Source organism: Chrysochloris asiatica, unplaced genomic scaffold (genome assembly GCF_000296735.1).
Source record: "Chrysochloris asiatica unplaced genomic scaffold, ChrAsi1.0 scaffold00019, whole genome shotgun sequence".
In the NCBI taxonomy this organism is placed as follows: Eukaryota; Metazoa; Chordata; class Mammalia; order Afrosoricida; family Chrysochloridae; genus Chrysochloris; species Chrysochloris asiatica.
The window spans coordinates 29,497,773-29,524,441 of record NW_006408537.1 but is presented as its reverse complement, the minus strand read 5'-3'; the positions used below and the strand labels follow the sequence as shown (position 1 = coordinate 29,524,441).

The following is a 26,669-nucleotide window of genomic DNA, read 5'->3' as shown; positions in this document are numbered from 1 at the left end:
TTTTTTACGAAGACTTCAAAAATTGGGTGTACATCTTAATCAGGATTGGTAGGTAATATTTCACGTGCTGGATAGTATTTGATATGGTTGGTGGCTCCCATATTGGACAGCACAATTATATTATTTAGGTTTTCTGCTCCTTCAAAGATTTAAAAAGCCTTGGAAGCCTTATACAGGGTCTCTATGGGTTGGAACCAACTTGATGGCATTTAGCAACAATAACAAGGGGGCCCAGGTACCTAGTAATGGCTTGTTAGTAAAGAGCAGGAAAACTAACAAAATTTGTGATTATGGTATTTCTGGGACAGTGAGCTGGAAATTATTTCTTCAGAATATTTCCTTTGGGAAATATTTCAAAAATTTCAAATTGCATTCCTATTTCCTACTATGCCATTGATAACTTAGTCCTAAAGTAGTCATAGTTCATTTTCTTTCTTTTTATGACTCATTCTTGCACTCTTGCATCCCTATTTATTCTCTAATTTGATCATAACATTGCGTTTGACTTTTTATTTCAAGGCTGTAGGTATAACATAGCATAAATGTTGTATGTTGAAATTCCCATATCTTTTTGAAATGATTTACAAGGGTTTCCCTTCACTTTTTTTGTTTCTTTTTCATAGCAGCATCACTTTCATTTTGTGGCTTTCCTTCTGACCACTTTCTCCAGGAACTGCATTTTCATAACATATATTTGTCCTATAAAATGATTTTTTTTGCTGTCATTATTAGTAATTTTTAGTCATAGAATGGACTCTATTGACCTTAGCACTGAATAGTGCTGTGTATGACTTGGAATGTACAAATTGTTTTTTGTTCACCTCTCACATAGTATGTTAATTGTGGCTTAGAAAATTTACTACTTTGCATTTAAAGATTAATGGCTTGTCTTTGAGAAATGCAAACCTTTCAATTAATCAAGAAGTTAAGATGAATACACATGTTTTGTGAAAAATTGTTGCTGTTCTTAGGTGCCATTGTAATTTGTGAAATGAGATATTCATAGGAAAAATTAAACAATGTTTTATTGTGAATTGAGTGAAGGTTTACAGAGAAGATCCTCAGTTTTACAAACAACAAATCAGACACTTTGTTTCATCTCAATGATTGCAATCCCCTCTGTGTATCAACAGTTACTCCACTTCTTGACTGTGGTTCCTATTTCCATTCCACCCAGCTTCCCATCCTTTCTCCACTTTGTCCTGGAGGTAAATGTTGCCCTTTTGATTTTGAATGATTAATCAGTCCATGGTAAACATAATTTCCTAGTCCCCCTATAAACCTGTCTACTGTTTGGCTGAAAAATGGAACCACAAAGGTGGTCAAAAGCCAAAATCTCAGGTTCCTCTAGTCGCTATTCTGTAGTTTTTGACAGAGTAGAATAGCCTCATAGAGTTTCCTTTATAGGGCCAGAGTGCAAGCCAAGTCTTTCTCCAGAGAAACTGCTCGGAGGGTCCAACTGCCACACTTTTGGTTATCAGCTGAGAAATGAACCATGATTCTACCAGAGCTCCTTTTGTGAAAATTTTTATTTTATTTTAATAGATCTGATTTATAGTATATAGTGAACAGTTGGACACTCCTAATTCATCAGTGAGGTGAAGCCACGAGATTTCATTTTTCTGTATAGGTTAAAAGGCTAATTCATATATAATTATAATATCTCTAATTTATGTTATGTAAACTACATAACCAAATTTGTTATGAAAAATTTTAAACTAGAAAAACATTTAAAGATGATCTATTCCAATCTTTTTCATTTCCAAATGATAAAATAGGGGCAAGAGAGGCTGGAAAAACTTGCTCAACTAATGCAATTATTTAGGGACAAATCAAAGTTTAGACAAGATCTAAATCTTCTGATACTGATTTATGGCTAGTTTGGTTACACTGTGCTTCCTTCTTTTTGACAACAGAGAAATATAATCATAACTGGAGTTGTGGTGTGGCGCTGTTGGATAAGTTCTGGAATGAAAGGTCGGTTTGAACCACAAGGTCGGTGGTTTAAACTCACCATTTGCTCCTCGGAAACCCTATACTGGGTCACTATGAGTTGGAACCGACTCGATGGCATTTAACAACAACAACCACAATCAAACTCATGAATGAGAAAATGCATTTAAAATATAGATACAAAATAATCTATTGCTTATCTGAAATGTTAATTTTTTGACTAATTTTGGGTGGAAAATATTATAAATCAATGTCTTTTGAATATAATGTGCGTATCCTACAGTGTTTAGCCTACTGTGGCTCTGTAGGGTAAACACTGGACTGCGAACCACAATGTGGGTGGTTCAAGTCCACTAGGCACTCAGAGAGAGAAAGGTTAGACTTTCTACTCCTGTAAAGATTTACTGCTTTGGAAACCCTATACAGGGTCAGAACTAACTCCAGGGCACTTAAGAGCAGCAACAACTGAATATAATAAACTCACTGTAGTTTGCATAGCTCTGTTTTCCACTATTGAGGTAGTATTCCTTCCAGTGTTACCACAAAGAGAAGACTATAGGTCTTACCACTTCATCAGATGTTTCAATAGTGTTGGCTCAGTGTTGCTTTATCTCTTGCTTAGTTTATTGAAGCATAGCTACTTGAAAGGAGCTCTGGTAGCGTAATAGTTACCAGTTGTCAGCAGTTGGAAACTACCAGCTGTTCTGCAGGAGAAAAATGAAGTTTTCTGCTCCCGTAAAGACTTCCAGCCTCAGGAACCCTGTACAGGGTCGCTATGAGTCGGAACCAATTCCACAGCACATAACCACTACCATGTATACTTAAACATTGATTCCCTTTCTTATCAGCATTCTGATTTTAGAAATATTTCTGATTGTTAATTAATTTGTATTTTTAATTCAGTGTCCTTTTCCTAAAAAACTTTTTATTGTGAACTGAGTGAAGGTCTATAGACAAGATCATCAGTTTTACATTCAACAAATCATATACTTTGCTTCATCTCAATGGATCTCTTGATATGAAGGAGCCCTTGTGACATAGTGGTTAAGAGCTTGGCTGGTTTAAACTTCTCAGCGGCTCCATGGAAGAAAGATGTGGTAGGTTGTTGTTGTTAAGTGTGGTTGAGTCGGTATGGACTCATAGCGCCCCTGTTTAGGGTTTTGGAGGAGCAGCTGTGAGCTTGAATCGCCAACCTAGCAGTTCAAACTGACCTTGCAGTCCAGTGCATTAACCCTCAGTGCCACACCAGGACCCCTAAAGATTACAGACTTAGAAACCTTAAGGGACAGTTAGTTTTACTTTGTCTTATGGGAGTCACTGTGAATTACAATTGACTTGTTGGGCCGCTGGTTTTTAATCTCTTCTTTCAGATTCTCATTCTATGCAGTTATCACTCTTTGCAATTATATTTTAAATGTAGATATTTCCTATTTGAGCTATTCTGAGATATTTCCTATTAGAATATTTGAGATAGTCTGACCTCACCATTGTGTAATAAAACACACAACACTGCTTGTGATGTTGCAATGACAGTTGCAAATGATTTTTAGGTAAATGAAAAGATTTTCAAAATTAATAAAATCATTTTGTATTCCTTCAAGTTGACATGGCACAGACATTCATACCTGCTCTATTATATTTTTCCATGACACATTTTAAAAAGGTAAATAGAATGGCAAACCTAAAAGATTGTATGGGAAATAAAATCAGCAAGAAGAATGGAGTGGGCTCTTGTTCACATGCTGGTCCCAGTTCTTTCCTGTTTGTTATTCCCAAGTACCACTTATGAATAGCTACAGACACCTTTAAATCATTTGAATGTTAAAGACTTTTCCCCACAGTCAATTTTTCAGTTTATCTGGAATCCTGCTCATTTGGAAATCAACAAGGTGGGCTGCTGCTGCCCTTGAGCAGTTTTAACCTAATGTCTGCTGCATCAGGTCAATTTCTTCCAAGGTTGGTGGTACTGTTTTTCCATGTACTGATTTTTTTTAAGCATGCTCAGGCCAGTTGTGTCTGCCTTTGCATTAAATTTGTCCTGAGCCATTGCTACTGGGACAATATTTTATAATGATATTCTTAATACCCATTTTCCTATTAACATCTGTTGCATGCTTGTTATATTAAGTGATGATTACAGTTAAACCTCGCAGTGGTTACAGACAGCAAATATTGAATTATTAAACTATGCATGTCAATTAATAGTCTAATCTCACTGCCTGTGTATGGATAGTAAGAAAATAACATTCATTCCAGCACTAGTATATAAAAATAAAAAGCCATTTCCTGCAGTTGGAAGCAGTAGTTCATTTAAGCAAATATTTTATTTTTATTCAAATGTGCTATTAATATTACATAAATCTCTAACCCAAGTTAAATTCTATGACTCATGTCTCAAAACTACTACTGTATTTCAATTGACCTTTCTAAAAACCTTAAAAGAGATTGTAATCTCTCAAAACAGATGCAAAATTCTGACTCACCACAAATACTTTGAGACTCAAACATTTTAAGAAGGATATGACTGAAAGTTGTCTTACTTTGTTGGCCTGTTACAAGACTAGTACTTTTTAATGCACCGACAGTGAGTCAGTACAATGCTGCATGATAAGGCATGAACATTGTAGAGAGAATATCATTATAAAATATTTCTGAAACGTCTATGTGTAATGTACATGGAGGCTTTGTTCATTGTGGGAAACTAAAAATGACTCAACATTTTATTGACACATGCATGATGCTATACAGTTTTGTATGTAAACTATTCCTTTCTGTACTTTTCAGTTATTTCTGTCATTGACTTCTTCAAGTTATTTTTAATGCACAATTATGTCTTCAGATCGCTGATCCTTCTTCACTGTTTTCTTTAAATCTGCAAATAAATGTCCACACATATACATTGATGTTGTCTTTTCTTAATTAACCATTGTTTTGTGAAGGACCATACTGGCATTTTAGTTTAAAATGCCATTTCTAGTATGGAGTATACCTGCTGCAAAGGAAAAGAACAGTGCTGGTTTACACCTTGGAAACATATAGTAAGTTGGTGTAAACAGGCAGAATATTAGTTTTATAAACCTCTGTGTATCATTGTTTATATAATTATAAATATCAGCATCCCTTATTTTGAATATTTGTCTATATGGATGTTAATATACATTGAGATGTATGTTTCCTTGTGAGACATAACAGTGCTAAGTTTCCCATTATTCCTTGCTTGATTAAAACAGATCTTCATCTCTGCCCTCATTGAGACTTCTCGAATCACAATATAAAGCAACAATGCAGAGAATGAACTAAAAATATCATTGATCCCATTTAATGTTATTGAAAAAGAGTATTGTCAATGTTCTAAATTAACTTCTGTGGTTGTGAGCAGGTTGTGATTTGGCATGCTTGTTGGAAATGCACTCAGCATGTATTGAAATTCCTTTAATTGTTATGTGAATTGTTTGCATATGTGATTATTATGTGATATCATTGTACTTGTATGTTTTGTATCCCAATATGTTTCTATTATGCTTGATTTTGCTGGCCATTCTTGAATGACCTAGCAACTCAAGACTCAAAAGTGTTTTGTGCTGTCTTCTATAATATGTATACTCTGATGTTTTGTCATATCTTGTCAGCTTTTAATTTTATTCTTATCCAACAAGATATCTCTTATATTTGTTGGAAACAAATTTATGCAAAGACAACTTTAGTAAGCTTGGCTCAACATCATTCTTTATTAATGATCATTTTGTGACGCTGGAAAATATAACTAATATCAACTATCTCTTTTGCAGTTGACCCACCTTCAGACTTGAATTTTAAAATTATAGATGAAAATACTGTTCATATGTCATGGGCAAGACCAGCTGATCCAATTGTGGGTTATAGGATAACAGTGGACCCTACAACAGGTAAGCTTCAAAATGACAGGGGTTTAGGAAACATTTCATCAGGACGATATAAATTTGTTTTCTTCCTCACCCCTCATTTCATGAGGAAGCTGAGATTTAGAGTCTGAAGGATTTAATCAGTATCACTAACTATTTGGTAGACCCAGGTCTCCAGTTTTCTAGCCCAGCACTCACTATACTTTTATAATATTGAACTTTATTAATATGGATTGATATTTAATGAACATTGACTTTTTAAACACCTAATAAGAATTCTAATCTGAGTATTATATATAATATTTGACAGTATCAAATAGAATCCTCACTTTTTGGTATTCTTCTTGAATTACTTAATCTTTCTGATACGTAAAGTATCAAGTGATGAAGTGAGCTGGTACACTTTGCCTAGTATCACACATTTCAGTACTCAGCAAACATTTTTCTGGTATTATAGTGTGCTACTGTGATGAAAGAGAAAAATTTACTTTGCAATCACAGACTGTAAATCCTAGGCACAAGTACTTGAAAAATAACTTGTTTTAGTTGTTCTCAAGAATTATCTTTTGACTGTTAATAATGTTGTCCAAATATGGAGACTAAATCTCTGTTGATTAACTTTTAGTTCATACGTGAAATTGGAAAATAATCTTCCTACTGGTGCTGGCCAAGTGGTAGGAAGAAGTGTTGACTTTTGGCTGATGGTAGAGATGGATGATGTCAATGAACTTATCTTCAGATCTATGTTTACATGTTCTGTAGTCTGTAAGAACACTAGGATTTTAAATGCTGACTTATTGGGAAATTGAGAAACTTTTTAATAAAATTAAACCTGGAAATTAATTTTAAAAAGGAGGTCAAGAGTTTAATCTTTCATTTTACATTTCTTTGTCCCCAAATATATTTGTAGTTAGTGAATGTATTCCTTCCCAAGCAAAACAACAATAGAAAAATCCTTTATCCAGTGTCCGGATGTTGGAGATTACTGGCTCCCAATACGCTGAAAACTGCCACTGAGACCACCCAATCTGGCAGAACCTTGGCGACTTGGTATCCCCCGAGGCCCTGGTTGTCCAATGCTCCACATATAAACCAGAAACATTTCTCAGAATTCTTTTATATTTATTATCTTTCTTAAATATATTTTGAGGAAAGTTTAGCAGAGTAAAAAATATTAGCAGATAAAGAGTTAAAATATTAATAAAATATTATCTAGGAATTATTGTGTTTTCTGATCTAACTTAGACTTAAAATAATCAGTAGGAGGTACATGGTTGGTACCTGAGTACCAACAATGAGGTACCAATATATAAACACTCAGTACACTATACTGTCCAATGTTTGTTACTAGTTATGTCAATTTAGAGCACCAAGGTTACCCTTTAAAGTAATGCATCCATGTGAGTATGACAGTCAGATTGCTTACATAAAAATTATGTCTCACTAGAGGTTTGTTTTCCTTGAGTTTATGTCATTCCTTCTCTCCTGTTCTCCTTCAATGCACCATTTAAAGTGAAAATTTTCTGCTTTCTTTGTATCTCATTTATAAATATTTTATTACCAACCATTAGTTTTCACAATGAAAATAACAAAAATACAGATTTTTGTTTTGATATTTTACTTTACATTTAATCTAGAGGAACCCTTAAAGCTTTAAGTAAATATTAAATATGATTTTAGCAAGTTAAGAGAAGGTAAATCCATTTATTAAATTTCTGGAATTCAAATTCTTAGTTGTTTTGTGAGTCAGTAAAAATGTTTGGATACAAATATGACCAAAAAAGAAAAGGAAAAACAAAGAACAGCTGCTAAGGCTGCTTATGTTCAACCAAAAATCTCATGGGATTTGGTGTCTTGGTTTGGAGGTTTTGGGTCATGGTTTAATGGCATATCCCAGTTAATTGGCCTAGTAACAATTTTAGTGCTTCTCTTTTATCTCTGAATTCTTGCCTAGTGCCTTGTTGTTGTTGTCAAGTGCCGTGGAGTTGATTCCGACACATAGTAAGCCTGTATAGGGTTTCCGAGGAGCAGCTGGTGAGCTTGAACTGCTGACCTTGTAGTTCAAATGGCATTGCAGTCTGGCGCATTAACCCACAGTGCGCCAGCAGGACTCCTAGGGTCTAAAAAATTGGTCATCCAAGGCACAATTGATTTCAATTTACCTGGAGCATAGGAAGAATGAATAGAAAGAGTCAGGAATGTCAGGGGGACATATGGAGTGTGTTGCTAATTGCCTCCATGACAACCGCCTCCTTTGCCATGAGACCAGAAGAACTGAAGGATGCTGACTTCCTTGGAAGAAGTATAGCCAGAATGTTCCTTAGAAGCAAGTATGTAATTTGGACATGTGATCATGAAGGACTTGTCCCTGGAGAATGATATCATGCTTGTTAAAATGGTGGTTCAGCAAAAAAGAGGAAGACCTCCAATGAGATGGACTGACACACTGGCACAACAATGAGCTGAAATGTAACAGATGAGAGGATGGCACAGTATTGGGCAGTGTTTCATTCTATTGTGCATAAGGTCAGTATGAGTTGGAACCAACTCAATGACTCCTAAAAACAGCACCAATTATTACTGAATGTTTTGATCAAAGAAACCTGATATAAAACGCAGAAATCTAGAGGAAACTTTCAAATTCTCAAGGACTCCAGACTTGCTAGTGCTATGAAAGTTAGATGATTCCTTGAAACTGTTGCCCTAAAATAATCTTTAAGCCTCAACCAAATATATTCCCTGAAGTCATCTTAAAACTAAACAGTAGTATAGCAATTAATTAGTAAAAAAAAAAGAAAGAAAGAAAGAAAATCTACTATGAACATTATGTTCTTTTAAGAACTATCTATATTGGTCCAAATCAACAACAGAATATTGCAAGTTTAGCTAGACATTTTAGGGGTCAGTTTGTTAATGGGGCAGGAAAAACTCACAAAAGAATGGTGGAAATGGTTGTGCAACTCAAAGAATATAATCAGTGCTACTAAAGGTAGGCGCTCTGGTAGCGTAGTGGTTACGAATCAAGCTGCGAACTACAAGGTCAGCAGTTCAAAACTGCTAGCTGCTCCGTGGGAGAAAGATGAGGCTTTCTGCTCCCAAAACCCTCTACAGGGTTGCTATGAGTCAGAACTGACTCCATGGCACATAACAACAACAACTAAAGGTACATGTAGGAACTGTTGTATGTTTTGCTGTGTATATTCTCAACAGCAACAAAAGAAAATTAAGAAAACAAAAACAAATGTCTGTATATTCATATTCAATATTCAGATTTTGAGTACATCTGGGGATTACTTTTTATTGAGCTGTGTTATGAAGAAAAAATGTTTTGTTATACTTGTAACTGTTTTTGTGTGTTGTTTTCCAGATGGACCCACTAAAGAATTTACCCTTTCACCAAGTACCACTAAAACTTTATTATCAGACCTTATTCCTGAAGTAGAGTATGTGGTAACAATAACTTCATATGATGAAGTAGAAGAAAGTGTACCAGTTATAGGACAACTAACGAGTAAGCAAATATAAATATCAAGTACTTTTATAATTTTTAGAAGATTTCTCTCATTTTCATATTTAATATGTTGTTGCATACCACTGAATCAGTTCCAACTCATCGCGACCCTCTGTAGAGTTTCTAGTCTGTAACTCTTATCCTACGGAGGAATTGGTGGATTTGAACTACTAACCTTGCAGTTACCAGCCCAATGCATAATCCATAGTGTTAATTTATACCACCGCTAACTCCTCTTCTTGTGCTTTTAGTTACTAGTGAATAGAAATAATTCATTCCTAATTTATAGCACTTATCCCTTGAAGTAGGAGTTCTGGTGTAGCGCTGTGGGTTAATGCACCAGACTGCAAAGTTGTTTGAACTGCAAGGTTGGTGGTTCAAGCTCACCAGCTGCACCTTGGAAACCCTATACAGGGTCGCTGTGGGTTGGAATCGACTTGACGGCACTTAATAACAACAATCTCTTGAAGCAAGGAGCTCTGGTAGTGTAATGGTTATGACTCGGGCTGCAAACCGTAAGGTCAGCAATTCGAATCTACCAGCTGTTCCACGGGAGAAAGATGAGGCTTTCTGCTCCCGTAAAGATTTACAGCCTCAGAAACCCTGTACAGGGTCGCTATGAGTCGGAACCGACTCCACGGCACATAACCACCACCACCACTATCTCTTGAAACAGCAGGATTATGAATGCAAATTGTTAAAAATATTACATTTTACAGAACAATAATGCTAGTGTTTTTGAAGTAACATTGAAATCTCACTAAAATAATTTATTTATTTATTTGGCAGAATTCACTGATCAAAATAATATTCTCTGACAATGTATAGTAATGAACCATACATTTGAAAAGCAATGGTGTTACAGTTATTCTTTTAGGAAGTATGTTTTGTTCCATTTCCTATTGTATTTATTAAGTTTTGTTTTCAGTTCAAACAGGTGGTCCAAGGAAGCCAGGGGAGAAGAAACCTGGAAAAACAGAGATACAAAGTGAGTGTGTCCCTTACTATTTTTGCTTGAATTTGTAGGTGTCATAAAGGTAGCATCTAAGAGATGTTCCAAATTGGTACAGAGATTGATCTTATTCCTGTATTAATATCTATACAATGCATCTAGAAGAACTATAGATGATGTAAGCTAAACACTTACAATATCTAAGCTCTGACATTCTAGCCAATTTTTCATTATTTACTAAATATTTTTTTTACTGGGAGTGTTTTGAGTTTAATGTGCATCCAAACTTTCCTGCAGAACTTTGATGGTAGGTGGTAAACAAAGTTGGACACAGTTCTTTTCTCAAAGGCACAATGATTGAAGTATGTGGTGGCCTTAGGGTGTGTGAGGAATATGAAGGCTGGAACATGACAGAGCTGCCCTCATTTAGTGTTGGAAGCAATTCAGTTGCCATAAAGATATATTTCTAAGTCTATGTGTCCTCATCTCTAGGGGATTTTTCATGGCCTTCGTTGAATAGAGTTAAAATCTTTTCTAGAGTCTTTATATTTCTCATACATTGGTGTATTTTTAATCAGATGAAATAAATTTTATTTAAATTAGGTTTTACATTTGTTGGCTTCTTTTTGTCTTAGAGTACTTTATCTGACTTCCTGGGATGCACCCTTGAGGGCTTTCTTTGACTTCTAATTTTGTCACCTTATAAAAGTTGTGTTTATGACAAAGGATGACAATAAAAATATTATACACATAAAAGCCTTTTTATTTTTCTTTCTAGATCACTGTTTATTCTTTCCGAGGTCTAGTAATCTGAAATGAAGTTTATAGAATGCAATTACAATACCAATATTTTCCCCAAACTGTCAATTGTTCTTGTTGTGAAGTGCCGTAGAGTCGGTTCTGACCCATAGTGAAACTGTCAATACTTATGCTGAATCCAGGAATTATGCCAAATATTGACTTTTCAGTAGACTTAAATAGGCCAGTTAAACACAAAATAATACAAAAATTATTTAGGCATGCAATCTGCATTTGGTTTGCAAAATTTTCCAGTGTTGCATTCCTCCTATTCCTAGCCAAATGATATATATATATATATGTATGTAAAGAGAGAGAGAGAGTCATATGGTGTGGCGCTGTGGGTTAATGTGCCAAGACAGCAAAGCCATTTGATATGCAAGGTTGACAGTTCCAACTCACCAGCTGCTCCTTGGAAACTCTGTATGGGGTCTTTATGGGTTGGAACCGACACAACGGCACTAGGCACTAACAACAATGTACATATGTGTGTATGTGTATAGATATATATGTACACACATATGGTATTTGAAATGAAGAAGTCATTGGTCTTGCTAAACTCTCTTATGCAATTTCCAGCATCGTTTCTATCACCAAGAACATATTTTCTAACTACTAATCCTTCCTCTTAAGGAGCTCTGGTGGCATAGTGGTTACGAATCGGGCTGCGAACCACAAGGTCAGCAGTTCAAAACTACCAGCTGTTCCGTGGGAGAAAGATGAGGCTTTCTGCTCCTGTAAAGATTTACAGCCTTGGAAACCCTGTACAGGGTCGCGATGAGTCGGAACCGACTCCACGGCACATAACAACAACAACAACTGATTGCAAGGACAAAAATATTTTCAGACAATTTGCTTGCTATTGCCACACAAACACAGATTTTTCATGAAAAATACCCCCCTCCCCACTTCCATCATAAAAGATAAGTGTGATGGACTGACTAAATTGTGTTTCCCAAAAATATATAATAGTTAACTCTGCGCTTGGGGTCTTAATCCTTTTTGGGAATGGGTTGCTTTGTTATGTTGATAAGACAGGATTGGCCTTGAATCAATTTTCTTTCCTTTATCAAAGAAATTAAAGTAGAGAAGCAGAGATAGGGAAACAGACATTTGATATTTTTGATCGATAAATACGAAGAAATGAAAATACTTTGTTTACATTCTGTTTGCATATATCCCAGGTGTTTTTATAATTTTTACTGGAAGCAGAGAGTGAGGATATAGTCCACACAAACTATTTGAGTGATTGTCCTTGTTGTTAGTTGCTGTAAGTGGAATTCTTGTATTACATGCTCCTGGAGAGCGCATTGTGTATCTATTTATCTTTTCTAGCATAATGCCTTTCAGTTGCATAAATGGGGAGTGTGGTAGCTCCACACGCTAAGTACTGGACTGCAAAGCACAAGGTCTATGGTTCAAACCTATCAGTTGCTCCTTAGGAGAAAGATGAGGTTTTCTGCTTCCTTGAAGATTTAAAGCCTCAACACCCACCGGACGACACTTAACAACAACAACAACAACAAAGTTTCATAACGTTTGTTTTTTGTTGTTATGTGCCGTGGAGTTAGTTCCAACTCATAGCGACCCTGCATTGGGTTTCCGAGGCTGTAAATCTTTATGGGAGATATACCCCTATGGGCTTCAAAAAGTTTGTGGGAAGATTCTATTCTCTTTGAATTCTATTTTCCGTGATCTTTTTGCAGCCTCCTCGTAGTTTGTAGTCAGCTGCGGCTGAAGAACTAGTGGGAAATGTGCTGTAAGGAAATAGAATAATTTAAGCAGCTCTTCTTTTTAGTGTTTGTAATGTTACTTTGTATTTCTTAATGATTGATAGTTTTATTAGTGGCATCATCTAAAACTATATCTAATGTGTTTCAGAATGCTCTGTCAGTGCCTGGACTGATTTAGTTTTCCTCGTGGATGGCTCATGGAGTGTGGGAAGAAATAATTTCAAGTACATTTTAGACTTTATTGCTGCTCTTGTGTCAGCTTTTGACATTGGGGAAGAGAAGACAAGGGTTGGAGTGGTCCAATACAGCACTGATACCAGGACTGAATTGAACTTAAATCACTACTATCAAAGGGATGAACTTCTTGCTGCAATTAAAAAAATCCCATACAAAGGTGGTAACACAATGACAGGTATGTTTTACAAATTTTGTTATTGTTTAAAGCAAAATAAATATCTTTTTGGGGAAAGAAATTAAGCATAGTACAATTATCACATAATAGTTTTGAAGTTAATCACGTAGTTTTTTATTTCGTCAAAATTACGTACTACAGAGTAAATGACTATTTGTTCTTTTCACTTCAGGGGATGCCATCGATTATTTAATTAAAAATACTTTTACGGAATCTGCTGGAGCAAGAGTTGGCTTTCCTAAAGTGGCAATTATTATTACGGATGGTAAATCCCAGGATGAAGTGGAAATTCCAGCAAGAGCACTTCGCAATATTGGGGTTGAAGTTTTCTCTTTGGGTATGTTACGTCTGGTTCGTTACTTTCAATTTAGAATTGCATTAATGCTCTTAATGCTTAGGAAGACAAAGGTTTAATTACTCAAGTGTTTATTGCATTTTATAGTGTGATATTCAGCCAACTCATTTTTAAATAAAAGGGGTTTTTAAATTTATTTTCCTCACATAACTGCCTTAGCATATGCATTAAGTGAGGTGGAATTCACATTATTTACCAGTTCTTTACTTTACAAAGAATGTTGGGCCAGTGATTTTAATAAAGATCCTCCTTGTATTATCATTAAATGTTTTTCAAATGTGTTTCCTATGTTTTGTAACACTTGAAGAATTCAGAGGAGTCCAGTGCATTCAGGACTCTGGAAGGAAAAAGTATTATCTTGACAGATGGCAGAGACAGATGGTGGCATGGTTAGGATGAGAGTCTACTAACTCTGTTTTACTAACCATTTGGTTTCCTCTTTGGCTGGCCACTTTATGTGAAATTATAAAATGCCTTTGTCATCTGAACAGTTGTGCATTAGTTATGAAGAAAGGCAATCCTGGTTTCATGACTTAATATGGATTTGGAAATGTCTTCACTTATGAAAGGCTGAGAAAACAAAGAATTTCTCCAAGTCTGCACACTTTTCTTTTCAATATGCCTTGCATTTTTGTTTTTAAGGCATTAAAGCTGCAGATGCAAAAGAACTCAAACAGATTGCCTCCACACCCTCACTGAACCACGTTTTCAATGTGGCTAACTTTGATGCAATTGTGGATATTCAGAATGAAATCATCTCCCAGGTGTGCTCAGGTGTCGACGAACAACTTGGTGAATTGGTTAGTGGAGAAGAAGGTGAGTTTGTTTTCTGTGTTATGTGTCTCCCAACTATTTGCCTTTTCTATTATTTGATAGCACTTACAGCTTTACAGGTGGCCTACTGACCCTCACATTTACTCAGACCTATCTTCCATGATTGTCCAATTGAATACTCCATTTGTATTGCTTTCCAATAGCTCAATTTGTAGATAATATTTGTCCCTTCTCCCTGCCCCCAGCAGAACATTTACTAACATACTTAAATCATTAAAAAGTTCTTTAAAATATTTTTGGCCAGGTTTTTATTTTCTCCTTTCTTCAAGACTCTTTTGTGTACGTTTAGTGCCTATCCATAATCATGCCATTCTCCTGCTTGTTTGCACTCTGGTATAGAGATTAGCAGATGGGGAAGACATGTTTTAGAACTCTATAACTTAAAATAATAACAACACTGTTTCTACTGACTGGGCACCTTCTAATGTGATCTCTTTCAGACTGATGTTCATGTGGTCCATTAGTTCATTAGACTAATTGTTTCCATATGTCTTCAATTTTTTTCACTCTTCTTTCTTCTGGACAGGAGACCACTATGGCACCTTACATTGTCACTCACAAGCTTAAGACCCTAGTTGATACTCACCAAAGTAAGATGGAGAACATAGTCTTTGTGGATTACTTTATGCCAGTTGACCCAGGTGCCCTCTGAAACCCTGGTCCTGAGCCTCCAGACCCAGTGACTTATCTCCTTAAGATGCTTTGCTGTATCTAAGAAGTTTTCACAACTTCTGCCCCCTGTATGCTCCACTACGTTAATGGATAGCAAAGGGAAAAACACTTGTACAAATATCTTCTGTCAAACCTATGTATCTTCATGGGTATACTGCCATTGTCCTCCCATGCCCATTTAGCCTGCATGACTATCCATGCATCTACTCATAGAGCATCATTATTGCAGGATTGTGTATATATCAGTATAGACCTCTGTTGCTTTCCTCTCAGTGTCTAATGGTATTATTAAAGGAGAACAACTTTCTAAAGAATTGAGCCAGTCAATGATATAATGTGTATTTCTTGAGTGTCTACGTTTGTGCTTGAGAATAAAGGCAATGAATGAAATATCCATAACCAGAATAGAAAACCTTGCTCCAGATAAGAATTAGACATCAGCATCTTAGTTTCTTTCAAAGACTTTCTCTTTCCCTAAACTTCCCAGATCCCCAACTAATATTGAATGTATCAAGAATAACTGCCCAACCCTCTCCGGTACAAAATCCACCTATACCCATCAAACCAAAATCCAGTACCTGATTATCTAGTGCTTGATTATTATTATCAGGATTGGATAATTTTTGGTTTGATGAAGGTACACACTTAAAGACCTAAATAATAGGATTGCGTCTCATTGCTTTTAATCACTGTTATTTGTTTTAGTTATTGAGCCTCCTTCAAATTTGATTGCCATGGAAGTCTCCTCAAAATACATTAAGCTAAGCTGGAATCCATCTCCTAGCCCAGTGACTGGCTATAAAGTTCTCCTTACACCTATGACCACAGGAAGCAGACAGCATGCTCTGAGCGTAGGGCCTCAGACGACTACCCTTAATGTACGAGACCTCATAGCAGACACAGAATACCAGATCAGTGTTTCTGCCATGAAGGGATTGACAACCAGTGAGCCTATTTCCATAATGGAGAAGACTCAGCCAATGAAAGTTCAAGTGGGTAAGTTAATATTGTGTCAATGGATTTAGAATATTTAAAGTCCATTAAACAGTATGCCTCAGACTTAGTTTTAAATAAAACATTTTGAATAATTTATTTTTTCTGAAGAAACATGTTTAATAAGAAAACTTGTTGTTAAGTGCCATCTAGTTGGTTCCTACTAATAGTGACCTTGTATAGGGTTTCCTAGGAATAGTTGGTGGGTTTGAACCACCGACCTTGTAGTTAATAGTACAGTGCTTATTCTATAGCACCACACCAGGAATCCACTAAGCAAACTAGATATCAATATTCTAATAATAAACTTATATTTATTGAATACCAATGGGTTTTCTTTCTCTTACAGAATGCTCACGTGGTGTGGATATAAAGGCTGATATTGTGTTTTTGGTTGATGGTTCTTATAGCATTGGGATTGCCAACTTTGTCAAAGTTAGAGCCTTTTTGGAAGTTCTCGCGAAAAGTTTTGAGATTTCACCAAATAGGGTACAGATAAGTCTTGTCCAGTACAGTCGGGATCCTCATACAGAGTTTACTTTAAAAAAATTCACCAAAGTTGAAGATATAATTGAAGCAATAAACACTTTCCCCTACAGAGGAGGATCTACAAACACTGGTAAAGCAATGACTTATGTCAGAGAGAAAATATTTGTGCCTAGCAAGGGTTCAAGAAGCAATGTACCAAAGGTCATGATTCTTATCACCGATGGGAAATCGTCAGATGCATTCAGAGATCCTGCCATAAAACTGAGGAATTCAGATGTTGAGATCTTTGCAGTTGGTGTGAAGGATGCTGTTCGCTCTGAATTAGAAGCTATTGCCTCTCCTCCTCCGGATACCCATGTGTTTACAGTGGAAGATTTTGATGCTTTTCAGAGGATATCTTTTGAACTCACACAGTCTATCTGCCTTAGAATTGAACAAGAATTGGCAGCTATAAAGAAAAAAGGTAAGTAGACTTTGTAGAGTTAAAAATGATCTCTTCATGAACAAGCCCTTTTTTGTTGTTGTTAAAAAAAACCCTCCAGATAATATGTTCCTTCAATTTCTTATCAAAAGTAAGTACAGGAAAAAGTAACGTTCCTATGCTGTTGAAAACTATTAAACTAGTTGACTTGGCTCTGTCCTGAGTATCTATCATTTATTTATGAACAAACTGTGAACCCTTAAGAGTCATGAGAGGTTTCTGATCCTAGATCCTCAAGCAGGGTTGAGTTTATCATGCCTATTTGTCATATTCAACTCAACAACCATTTGTATGGACACTCAGCTAAGTCCTGGGAATCAACATGACTAAGTAAGACCTTTGAATTGTCTGTATGCATTCCTGTCCCTGGACCATCTCTGGGGATCATTTCCCACATCTGAAATTTTCTTCATTTGTTCCAAACTCTTATTTGTCAAGGGCCATGTAAAGGTTTCCCTCCCTTCCATCAAGTATTCCTTAGTGTTCAAGTGCGATGACACTATCACTTTCACTCATTTGGCATTTATATGAACCCCTTTGTTTTGTTAGTAACTTCCCACTCTCTGTGGTTCTATTTTGATTATATGTCTTCTGAGTCCAATGCATGGGTCTTAAACATTGTCTCTTCCTACAATTTAATCTGTGCTTAGTTTTCTTAGAAAAAAATTCCATTATTACCTTAAAATGTCTTACCATCAAAGGTTAATATCCAAATCATGTGATGGATGGGAAAACTTTGATGGTTCTCTTAACTCTGTTACTCTTTAAATGCTCTAATTTTGGTTAAAGTCATTGTATTGTTTCTTTGTGTTAAGAATCTCAATTTCTGTCAGTCATTTAAGTAGTTTATTTGAGTTTGATGGATGGCCAAGGCCAAATGATCTAAACTTTCTGTAGGACAGTGAGAGGCCTCCTCTCAACAGTCATGTGGAGTCTACTGACTCAGCACAGTGGCCTCAATGACCAGGCCTCAAATGTATACAAACCATGTCAGAAACATGTAATCATTAATTCTACTTTAGTTTTATTTTAACCAATATCTTTCCTCTTTTTTTCTTTTAACAGCTTATGTGCCTCCAAAAGATCTTAGCTTCTCTGAGGTGACTTCTCACAGTTTCAAAACTAAGTGGTCTCCTGCTGGAGAAAATGCTTTTTCCTACCACATCACCTACAAGGAAGCAGCTGGGGATGATGAGGTTACGGTGGTAGAGCCAGCATCAAGCACTAGTGTGGTTCTCAGCAACCTGAAGCCAGAGACCCTATACTTGGTCAATGTGACTGCAGAGTATGAGGATGGCTTCAGTGTCCCCTTAACTGGAGAGGAGACCACTGCAGAAGGTATGACAGGTTTTTGCCACTGTTTCCCAAAACTAGCAATTTATTGTAGAACACTGTTATAATTTGAAATAACCAACAGCACAAAGTTCAGAATTATGAATACTTTTGTGATATTTGCCACCTTTAAAACATAGCTATTCATATATCTTTCTACATGAGAAAATTTTTCACTAAGTTAAAAAAAAAAAAAGATACTGTATTTTGATGAATTTGAGGTCAGAAGATGCAAAGAACTATTACTAATTATGGAACAGACTCAATGAAATGTTGCTTATCCCCCATTTCAGTGCTGCCATGCTTTAAATAGTTTTGAAATGACCTTAGCTGTGATGTTAGAAGCTACGTCAGTGGTATTTGATATATCAGCAGAGTCACCCACATTGGACAGGTTTCAGCGGAGCTTCCAGACTAAGAAAGACTAGGAGGGGGAGGCAGACTACTTCTGAATGCTAGTCCCGGAAAGCCTTATGAATAGCAGTAGAACATGGTCAGTTGTTGTAGTGACAAAAGCATAAAGAATAGCAACAGAGCATTGTCTGACATAGTGCTGGAAGATGAGCCCCTCAGGTTAGAAGGCACTCAAAATACAACTGGGAAAGAGCTGCCTCCTGACAAAGTAGTTACTGTTGTTAAGTACTGTTGAGTCAGTTCCGACCCATAATGACTCTCTATGGGACTTCCAATGAGCAGCCAGTGAGTTTGAACCACTGACCTTGCGGTTCAAATGGCCCTTGCAGTGCCTCATCAGGACTCCTCTGATTTATAGAGACCCTGTATAGAATTTCCAAGGAGTGGCTGTGAGTTTGAACTGCTGATCTTGTGGCTCAAACTGACCTTGTGGTCCAGTTCTTTATCCTATAGTGCCATACCAGAGTGGATTATAATGATGGGGATGGAGTAAAGCTTTCTGTGCCTCCATTTGATGACTGGGCAGAAGCCAAAATGAGGAGAAACAATTGCAAACATCCATTAATAATTGGAACATGGAATGTATGAAGTATGAATCTAGGAATACTGGAAGTTGTCAAAAGTGAAATGAACACATAAAGGTTGCTGTCCTAGGCGTTAGTGTGCTGAAATAGGCTGATATTGGTCATTTTGAATCAGACAATCATATTGTTTACTAATGCCGGAAGGACAAATTGAAGAGGAATGGCATTCATCATCAAAAAGGGCATTTCATGATCTATTTTGAAGAACAGTGCTGTCTGTGATAGGATAATACCCATACACCTACAAGGAAGGTCATTTAATATCATTATTATTCAAATTTACTCACCAACCACTAAAGACTTCTACAACTTCTTAAGTCTGAATTTAATTAAACATGCTATCAAGATGCATTGATAATTATCGGTGATTGGAGTACAGAGACTGGAAACAAAGAAGAAAGATATCAGTAATTGGAAAATGTGACCTTGGTGAAAGAAATGATGCTGGAGATAGCATGATAGAATTTTACAAGACCAATTTAATCTTTGTGGATACCTTTTTAAAGCAACATAAAAGGCGACTGTATACCTGATGTAATACACAAATTGACTATATCTGTGGGAAGAGACAATGGAAAGGATCCATTTTGGCAGCCAAAATAAGGCCAGATACAGACTGTGGAGCAGACCAGCAATGGCTCAGGTGCAAGTTCAAGCTAAAGTTGAAGAAAATGAAAGCAAGTCCATGAGAGCCAAACTATGACTTTGAATACATATGAGCTGAATTTAGAGACTCAAGAACATAACAGATTTGATGCATTAGATACTAATGACTGAAGACCAGAAGAGTTGTGTGATGACATCAAGAACATCATATAGGAGAAAGCAAAAGGTCACTAAGAAGATAGGAAAGAAAAAAACAACCCCCCCCCCCAAAAAAAAAAAATTCTGCTGCTATCCAATTTGGATTTCAGAAGAGACTTTGAAATTTGCTATCCAGGGTAGAGAAGCTAAAGTGAATGGAAGAAAGAAGGAAGTAAAAGCTGAACAGAAGATTTCAAAGGGCAGCTTGAGAATATAAAATTAAAATATTATCACGAGATATGCAAAGACTTGGAGTTAGAAAACTAAGAGGGAAGAACCTAATCATCATTTCCCTAGCTGAAGAAAAAATTCAAGGCTCAACTTGAAATATTTAAAGATTCTATTGGCAAAATACTGAATGATGCAGAAAGCATTAAAAAAAGATGGAATGAATACAGAGAGTCACTATACCCAAAATAAATGGTTGATGTTGAACCATTTCAAGAGGTAGTATATGATGGCACTGAAGGAAGAAGTTCAAGTTGCACTGAAGATAGTGGCAAAAACAAGACTCCAAGAATTGACAGAATACCAATTGAAATCTTTCAACAAACTGATGTAGCACTGGTGGTGCTCACTCATGTATGTCAAGAAATTTGGAAGACCCATAGGAATGTGGAAATCATCGAACAATATCATTAATATTACAGGCAAGTAACATTTTGTTGAAGGTAATTAAAAAATGACTGCAGTACATAGACAGGGAACTGCCAGAAATTCAAGCCAGATTCAGAAGAGGATGTGGAACTGGAGATATAATTACTGACATCTGGTGGATCTTGGCTGAAAGCCGAGAATACCAGAAAGATATTTACATGTGCTTTATTGACTATGCACAGGCTTTGGACTGTGCGGATCATGACAAACTATGGATAACAGTGTGAAGATTGGGCATTCCAGAACACTTAATTATGCTCATGAGGAAACTACATAGACAAAAAGGCAGTTGTTCAAATAGAACCAGGGGATACGGAATGGCTTAAAATCAGGGAAGGTGTGTTCCAGGGTTGTATCATTTTACCATATTTATTCAATCTGTATGCTGTGCAAATAATCTAAGAAGCTGAATTAAATGAAGAAGAACTAGAGGAAGTTTTCAGGATTTCTGGAGGACTCATTAGCAACCTATGATATGCAGATGAAACAGCCTTGATTGCTGGAAGGGAAGAGGTCTTAAAATACTTGCTGATAAAGATCAAAGAACACAGGCTTCAGTATGTTAAGGAAACAAAGATACTCACAAATGGACCAATAAATAACATCATGATAAATGGAGAAAAACTGAAGTTGTCAGAGACTTCATCTTGCTTGGATCTACAGTCAACACTCATGGAAACAGCAGTCAAGAAATCAAATAATGTATTGCACTAGGCCAGTCTATTGCACAAGAACTCTTTAAAGTGTTAAAGAGGGACTATATCAGTCTGAGGACTAAGGTGTGACTGACCCAAGCAACAACAGGAGACTCTGAAACTTACTCTTGAACATAGAGGACCTAAAGTGACTAGTAGAGAGGAAGTAAATGAGCTGAACAGAAATTTTCAAAGGGCAGCACAAGAAGGCAGAATACTGTGTTGTAATGAAATGTGCAAAGACCTTGATTTAGAAAACCATAATGGAAGAACATGTTCAGCATTTATCATGCAGAAAGAACAGAACAACAAATTCAAGCCTTGACTTACAATATTGAAGAATCCCATAGACAAAATATTAGTCAATGTCAGAAGCATCAAAAGAAGACGGAAGGGATACACAGAGTCATTGTTACAAAAACAATTGGTCGATGTTCAACCATTTTAAGAGGTAGCATATGAGCAGGAACCAATGGTATTGAAGGAAGAAGTCCAAGGAGCACTGAAGGCACTGGTGAAAAACAAAGTTCCAGGGAGTGACGGAATGCACATTGAAATGTTTCAACCCACTGATGCAGCATTTGAGGTGCTCGTTCATCTATGCCAAGAAATTTGGAAGACAGTGACCTGGCCAACCAATTAGAAGAGATCATATTTGTGTCCATTCCAAAGAAAGGTGATCCAACAGAATGCAGAAATCATTGAACAATATCATTAATATCTCATGTAAGTAAAATTCTGCTGAAGATAATTCAAAAGCAATTGTAGCAGTACATTAGGAGTTGCTGGATTCAGAAGTTGATGAGGAACAAGGGATATCATTATTAATGTTGGATGGATTGTGGCTGAAAGTAGAAATACCAGACAGATGATTACTTGTGCTTTATTCACTATGCAAAGGCATTTGATTGAGCGGATCATGATAAACTATGGATAAGATTATGAAGAATGGGTATTCCAGAACACTTCATTGTGCTCATGTGGAACCTGTACGTAGACCAAGAGATTGTTGTCAGAATAGAATAAGGGCATATGGTTTAAAACCAGTAAAGGTGTGCATCATGGGTGTATTCTTTTACCACACTTATTCAATCTATATGCTGAGCAAATAATCCAAGAAGATGGATTATATATGAAGAAGAATGTGGCATCAGGATTGGAGGAAGACTCATCAACAATCTGAAATGTGCAGATGACATGATCTTACTAGCTGGAAGGGAAGATGACTTGAAGTACACAATGATAAAGATCAAAGACAAAAGTCTTCAATATGGATTGCACATTAGTTTCAACTCAGCAGCGCTATGTGACAGAGTAGAACTGCTCCTAGTGTTTTCTAGGCTTTAAACTTTACAGAAGCAGATTGTCAGGATCCTAGCATATGCTTGGATCATCACATAAAATGATTTAATTAATCTCCAAGTTAACTAACAGTACACGTGACTACATTACTGGTAGGACTGACTGAATAAAATATTTCAGTAAGGTAGGTAAATATAACAGACCTGGGCAAGGTAGGTAAATATAACAGACATGGGCATTAGGCATTTTTTTTTCCTACTTGTATGAGAAAATGTACTAAGACTGAAAACCTCAGTTACTTAGTTCTCAGTGCTGCTATTGTGTGCTGTTGAGTTTGGTTTGGACTCATAGTGACCCTGTATAGTGTTTCTGAGGTGTAAATCTTTACAGATGCAGAAAGCCTCCTGTTTTTCTTGCTGAGTGGCTGGTAGATTCAAATTGCTAGTCTTGAAGTTAGCAGCCCAACGCATAACTCACTATGCTACCGGAGCTCTGTTGTTGTTGTTATGGGCTGTGGAGTCGGTTCCTACTGAAAGCGACCCTGTACAGGGTTTCTGAGGCTGTAAATCTTTACGGGAGCAGAAAGCCTCATCTTTCTCCCACAGAACAGCTTATAGTTTCGAACTGCTGACCTTGCGGTTCGCAGCCCGATTTGTAACCACTACGCTATCAGAGCTCCTTTAGAGCTCAGTAAATAGTTTTTATTCTTGAATCTTGTTGGAAGTATAAATTTACTATTTAATGGAAAGGGTGCTTTGTTTATGATTTTAAAAGTTTACTATTAAAAGTTTATAGTATTTAGTTTCTTTCTAGGTTTTATACAGTATTTGCTTGCTGTTCCAGAATCTACTTTATATCTGGCTAAATGGAAAGGCATCAGGATGTTTGTGAAAAAACAAAGCAAAACAAAACCAAAACTACTCAAGCACTTGTCTAGAGAAATGCTATACGTTTATGATCAAAAGCTCATTTTGTATTTGTCATATAAAACCTTTCAGCTTATGTTTATTCTTTTATTTCAGTGAAAGGAACACCTCGCAACCTGAAAGTGACAGATGAGACCACAGATAGCTTTAAAATTACCTGGACTCAAGCTCCAGGGAAAGTGTTAAGATATCGGATTATATATAGACCAGTGAGTGGTGGAGAAAGCAAAGAAGTAACCACTCCAGCCAATCAGAGGAGGAGAACACTGGAGAACTTAACTCCAGACACAAAATATGAAGTATCTGTAATTCCCGAATATTACTCAGGACCTGGCTCTCCATTGACTGGAAATGCAGCCACTGAAGAAGGTAGAGAAAATATGCTGACCATATGGTACCACCCAAAGTCTTCGACTGCAAGGGAAAATTTTAACAGCTATCCAGATAATACAAGCCACGAGACAGCTTGTTTCAATTACCTGAATATCTTAGATTATACTCCTTTTACAATATAATCATTCAAATTTTTGTCTTACTCATGACATCAGCAGAGCTTGAACAGTATATGGTATAAGTATTCTTTTAAAATAATATAAAAGATTATAGTATAAATTGAGGGCTACAACTACTAGGCATCATTGAAACAGATTACATTTTACTTCTCCAACAAGATTTTAAAGTAATAACCTGTCTTTATTTAAATGGCATGATAGACTTGCATGATAGATTCCAATATTTATTATAAATTGTTAATATCTAATGTTATTTCCTTGAAAAATTAAGGTATTCATAATATAAAATTTATTCTCTAACTTTAAAATTTTGTTAATAATTATATTGCTAACAAATATTAGTAGTAATGGACAGCTATTGAACACCTAACTGCTTTAGATTCTGTGCAGAGTATTTCAGATATTAACTCATTTAGTTTTAGAAAGATTTATGAGATTGTTGCTATTTGTAAGGTTTGCAAGGAAACTGAGGCTGAGAGATGAGAAATAATGAATTCAGAGTCAAGTGGAGCTACTAAGTGGTAGATGTGAGTTTGTAGACTTCACTGTCTTACTGCATATGCTCACATGGAATATCCCTGAGAGTTCAGCTTATCACTCTACTTCTCATCTTTTTAAGTCTAGCGAATTGGTCTTGCTGCTCCCACCTCAACCCCATTTTATCATCTTCTCTTCTCTTTGAGAAGTCATGATTTTATTTTTTCTCTCTCTTGTTGAATATCTGGGGCTCTTTGTGTTGGGCACCATAAAATGACCCTGTGATTCTTCATTTCCTTTCCCTGGAGTGAAACTGACTGGCTGTTTATGTGCCTAGTGAAGAGAGTACCATAGGGTTTGGTGACTTGAAGCTTTTCAGAGACAGCATAACCAGTCTGCCAGGAAAGTCATGCCATGCCAAATATCACAGTTGTCAAACAAAGGTCAGCCCCTAAGCAGTTGTACCCTAGACAGGGCCTCCTTGAGCTGTTTATTCTCCTTCGTTTTTACTAGAGGTCACATCATTTTTATCATGTGACACATCAGCTTATTTCCTGACTATTACTTTTAGATAGAATGCTGGGGTGGTGCTTGCTGTAGGATAAGCATTGAACTGAAAAGTCTGTGGTTCCAATTCACCAGTTGCTCCTTGGAAATCCTATACAGGGTTGCTATGAGTTGTAACCAGTCAACAGCACTTAACAACAACAACCTTTAGATACTCACAGCTTTACTGATGAAGCCTTTTTACTGAAGATTCTTGTGCTGTTGAGTTGGTTCCAACTCATAGGGACCCTGTGTAGGCTTTCCGAAGAGTGCTTAGTGGGTTTGAACCACCTACTCTGTGGTTTGTAGTCCAGTGCTTATCCTACAGCACCATACCGGGAGTCCTAAGATTTCTTAGAGAAGATTCTACATTTTGCTCACTAATCAATGTATGTATTTGTTGGCTCTCTGTTCAAATATTGTGGATATTTTACACAAAAGATTTTCATAGGAAAGGAATTGGAAGTTTTTCTCTTTGTTTCTATTAACACGTAGAGCCTGTTTTTGAAATGTTTAAACACTGTTGTCTAGCCAACAGTTACAATTGCTATGGTCTTACCCAGGATATAAATTGAATACTTCTATATATTTAAAGCAAGAAAGTGTTTTCCATGTCATTTTATTTAATAATGGGCTTTGATGTTTGTTGTTTTTAACCTCGTGAAGTTAGAGGGAATCCAAGAGACCTAAACGTTTTGGACCCGACAACCTCCACCATGAAATTATCTTGGACTAGAGCACCAGGAAAAGTGAACCAGTACCTTATCACATACACTCCGGTGGCCGGAGGTGAAACTCAGGAGGTCACTGTGAGGGGAGATACAACCAATACCCTGCTGAGAGGATTGAAGGAAGGGACTCAGTACGCCTTGTCTGTCACCGCCTTGTATGCTTCTGGCGCTGGAGATGCCCTTTTTGGAGAAGGAACAACACTTGAAGGTATTATTGTCATAGCTTATAGAAATCTCCGAGGTTATTAGTGATTCTGCATTTAGAAACCTAGCATGTGTTCAAGGTGCTCTGGTGGTACAGGGGATTAAGCATTTTAAACTCTCACAGTTAAAACCTACCAGCCACCCTGCAGGCCAAAGATGAGGCTGTCTGCTCCCATAAAGATTTTCTGTTTCAGAAACCCTACAGGGCAGTTCTATTCTGTCCTCTAGGTTCTCTGTTAATGAAATTTAGAAACATGCAGTCCTTCTGCAGAAATGACATGGGGGCTGTGTCTGACTTCCTCTGACTTCAACTGGAGGAAGGACAGTAAAACTTAAAATCAACTCAAGACTGATTCCTATGAGGCAGAGGTCAGACATGCCTCTGCTCTACAACCTTCTTTGCCGTCTTCTGATACCAACC

General features: G+C 36.7%; 1 protein-coding gene across 1 annotated transcript in view; it reads left to right on the top strand.

Moving 5' to 3' along the window:
- Window positions 1-26,669, top strand: part of COL12A1 (collagen, type XII, alpha 1) — a 138,434-nt gene that overhangs the window by 11,627 nt on the left and 100,138 nt on the right. Inside the window, exons 5-15 of the mRNA XM_006835792.1 lie at window positions 5,721-5,858; window positions 9,202-9,345; window positions 10,274-10,333; window positions 12,977-13,240; window positions 13,413-13,577; window positions 14,238-14,411; window positions 15,807-16,097; window positions 16,444-17,046; window positions 18,130-18,402; window positions 23,875-24,147; window positions 25,980-26,252. Of these exons, the coding sequence (XP_006835855.1) occupies window positions 5,721-5,858; window positions 9,202-9,345; window positions 10,274-10,333; window positions 12,977-13,240; window positions 13,413-13,577; window positions 14,238-14,411; window positions 15,807-16,097; window positions 16,444-17,046; window positions 18,130-18,402; window positions 23,875-24,147; window positions 25,980-26,252 (2,658 nt within the window). The remainder of the gene's footprint in view (window positions 1-5,720; window positions 5,859-9,201; window positions 9,346-10,273; window positions 10,334-12,976; window positions 13,241-13,412; window positions 13,578-14,237; window positions 14,412-15,806; window positions 16,098-16,443; window positions 17,047-18,129; window positions 18,403-23,874; window positions 24,148-25,979; window positions 26,253-26,669) is intronic.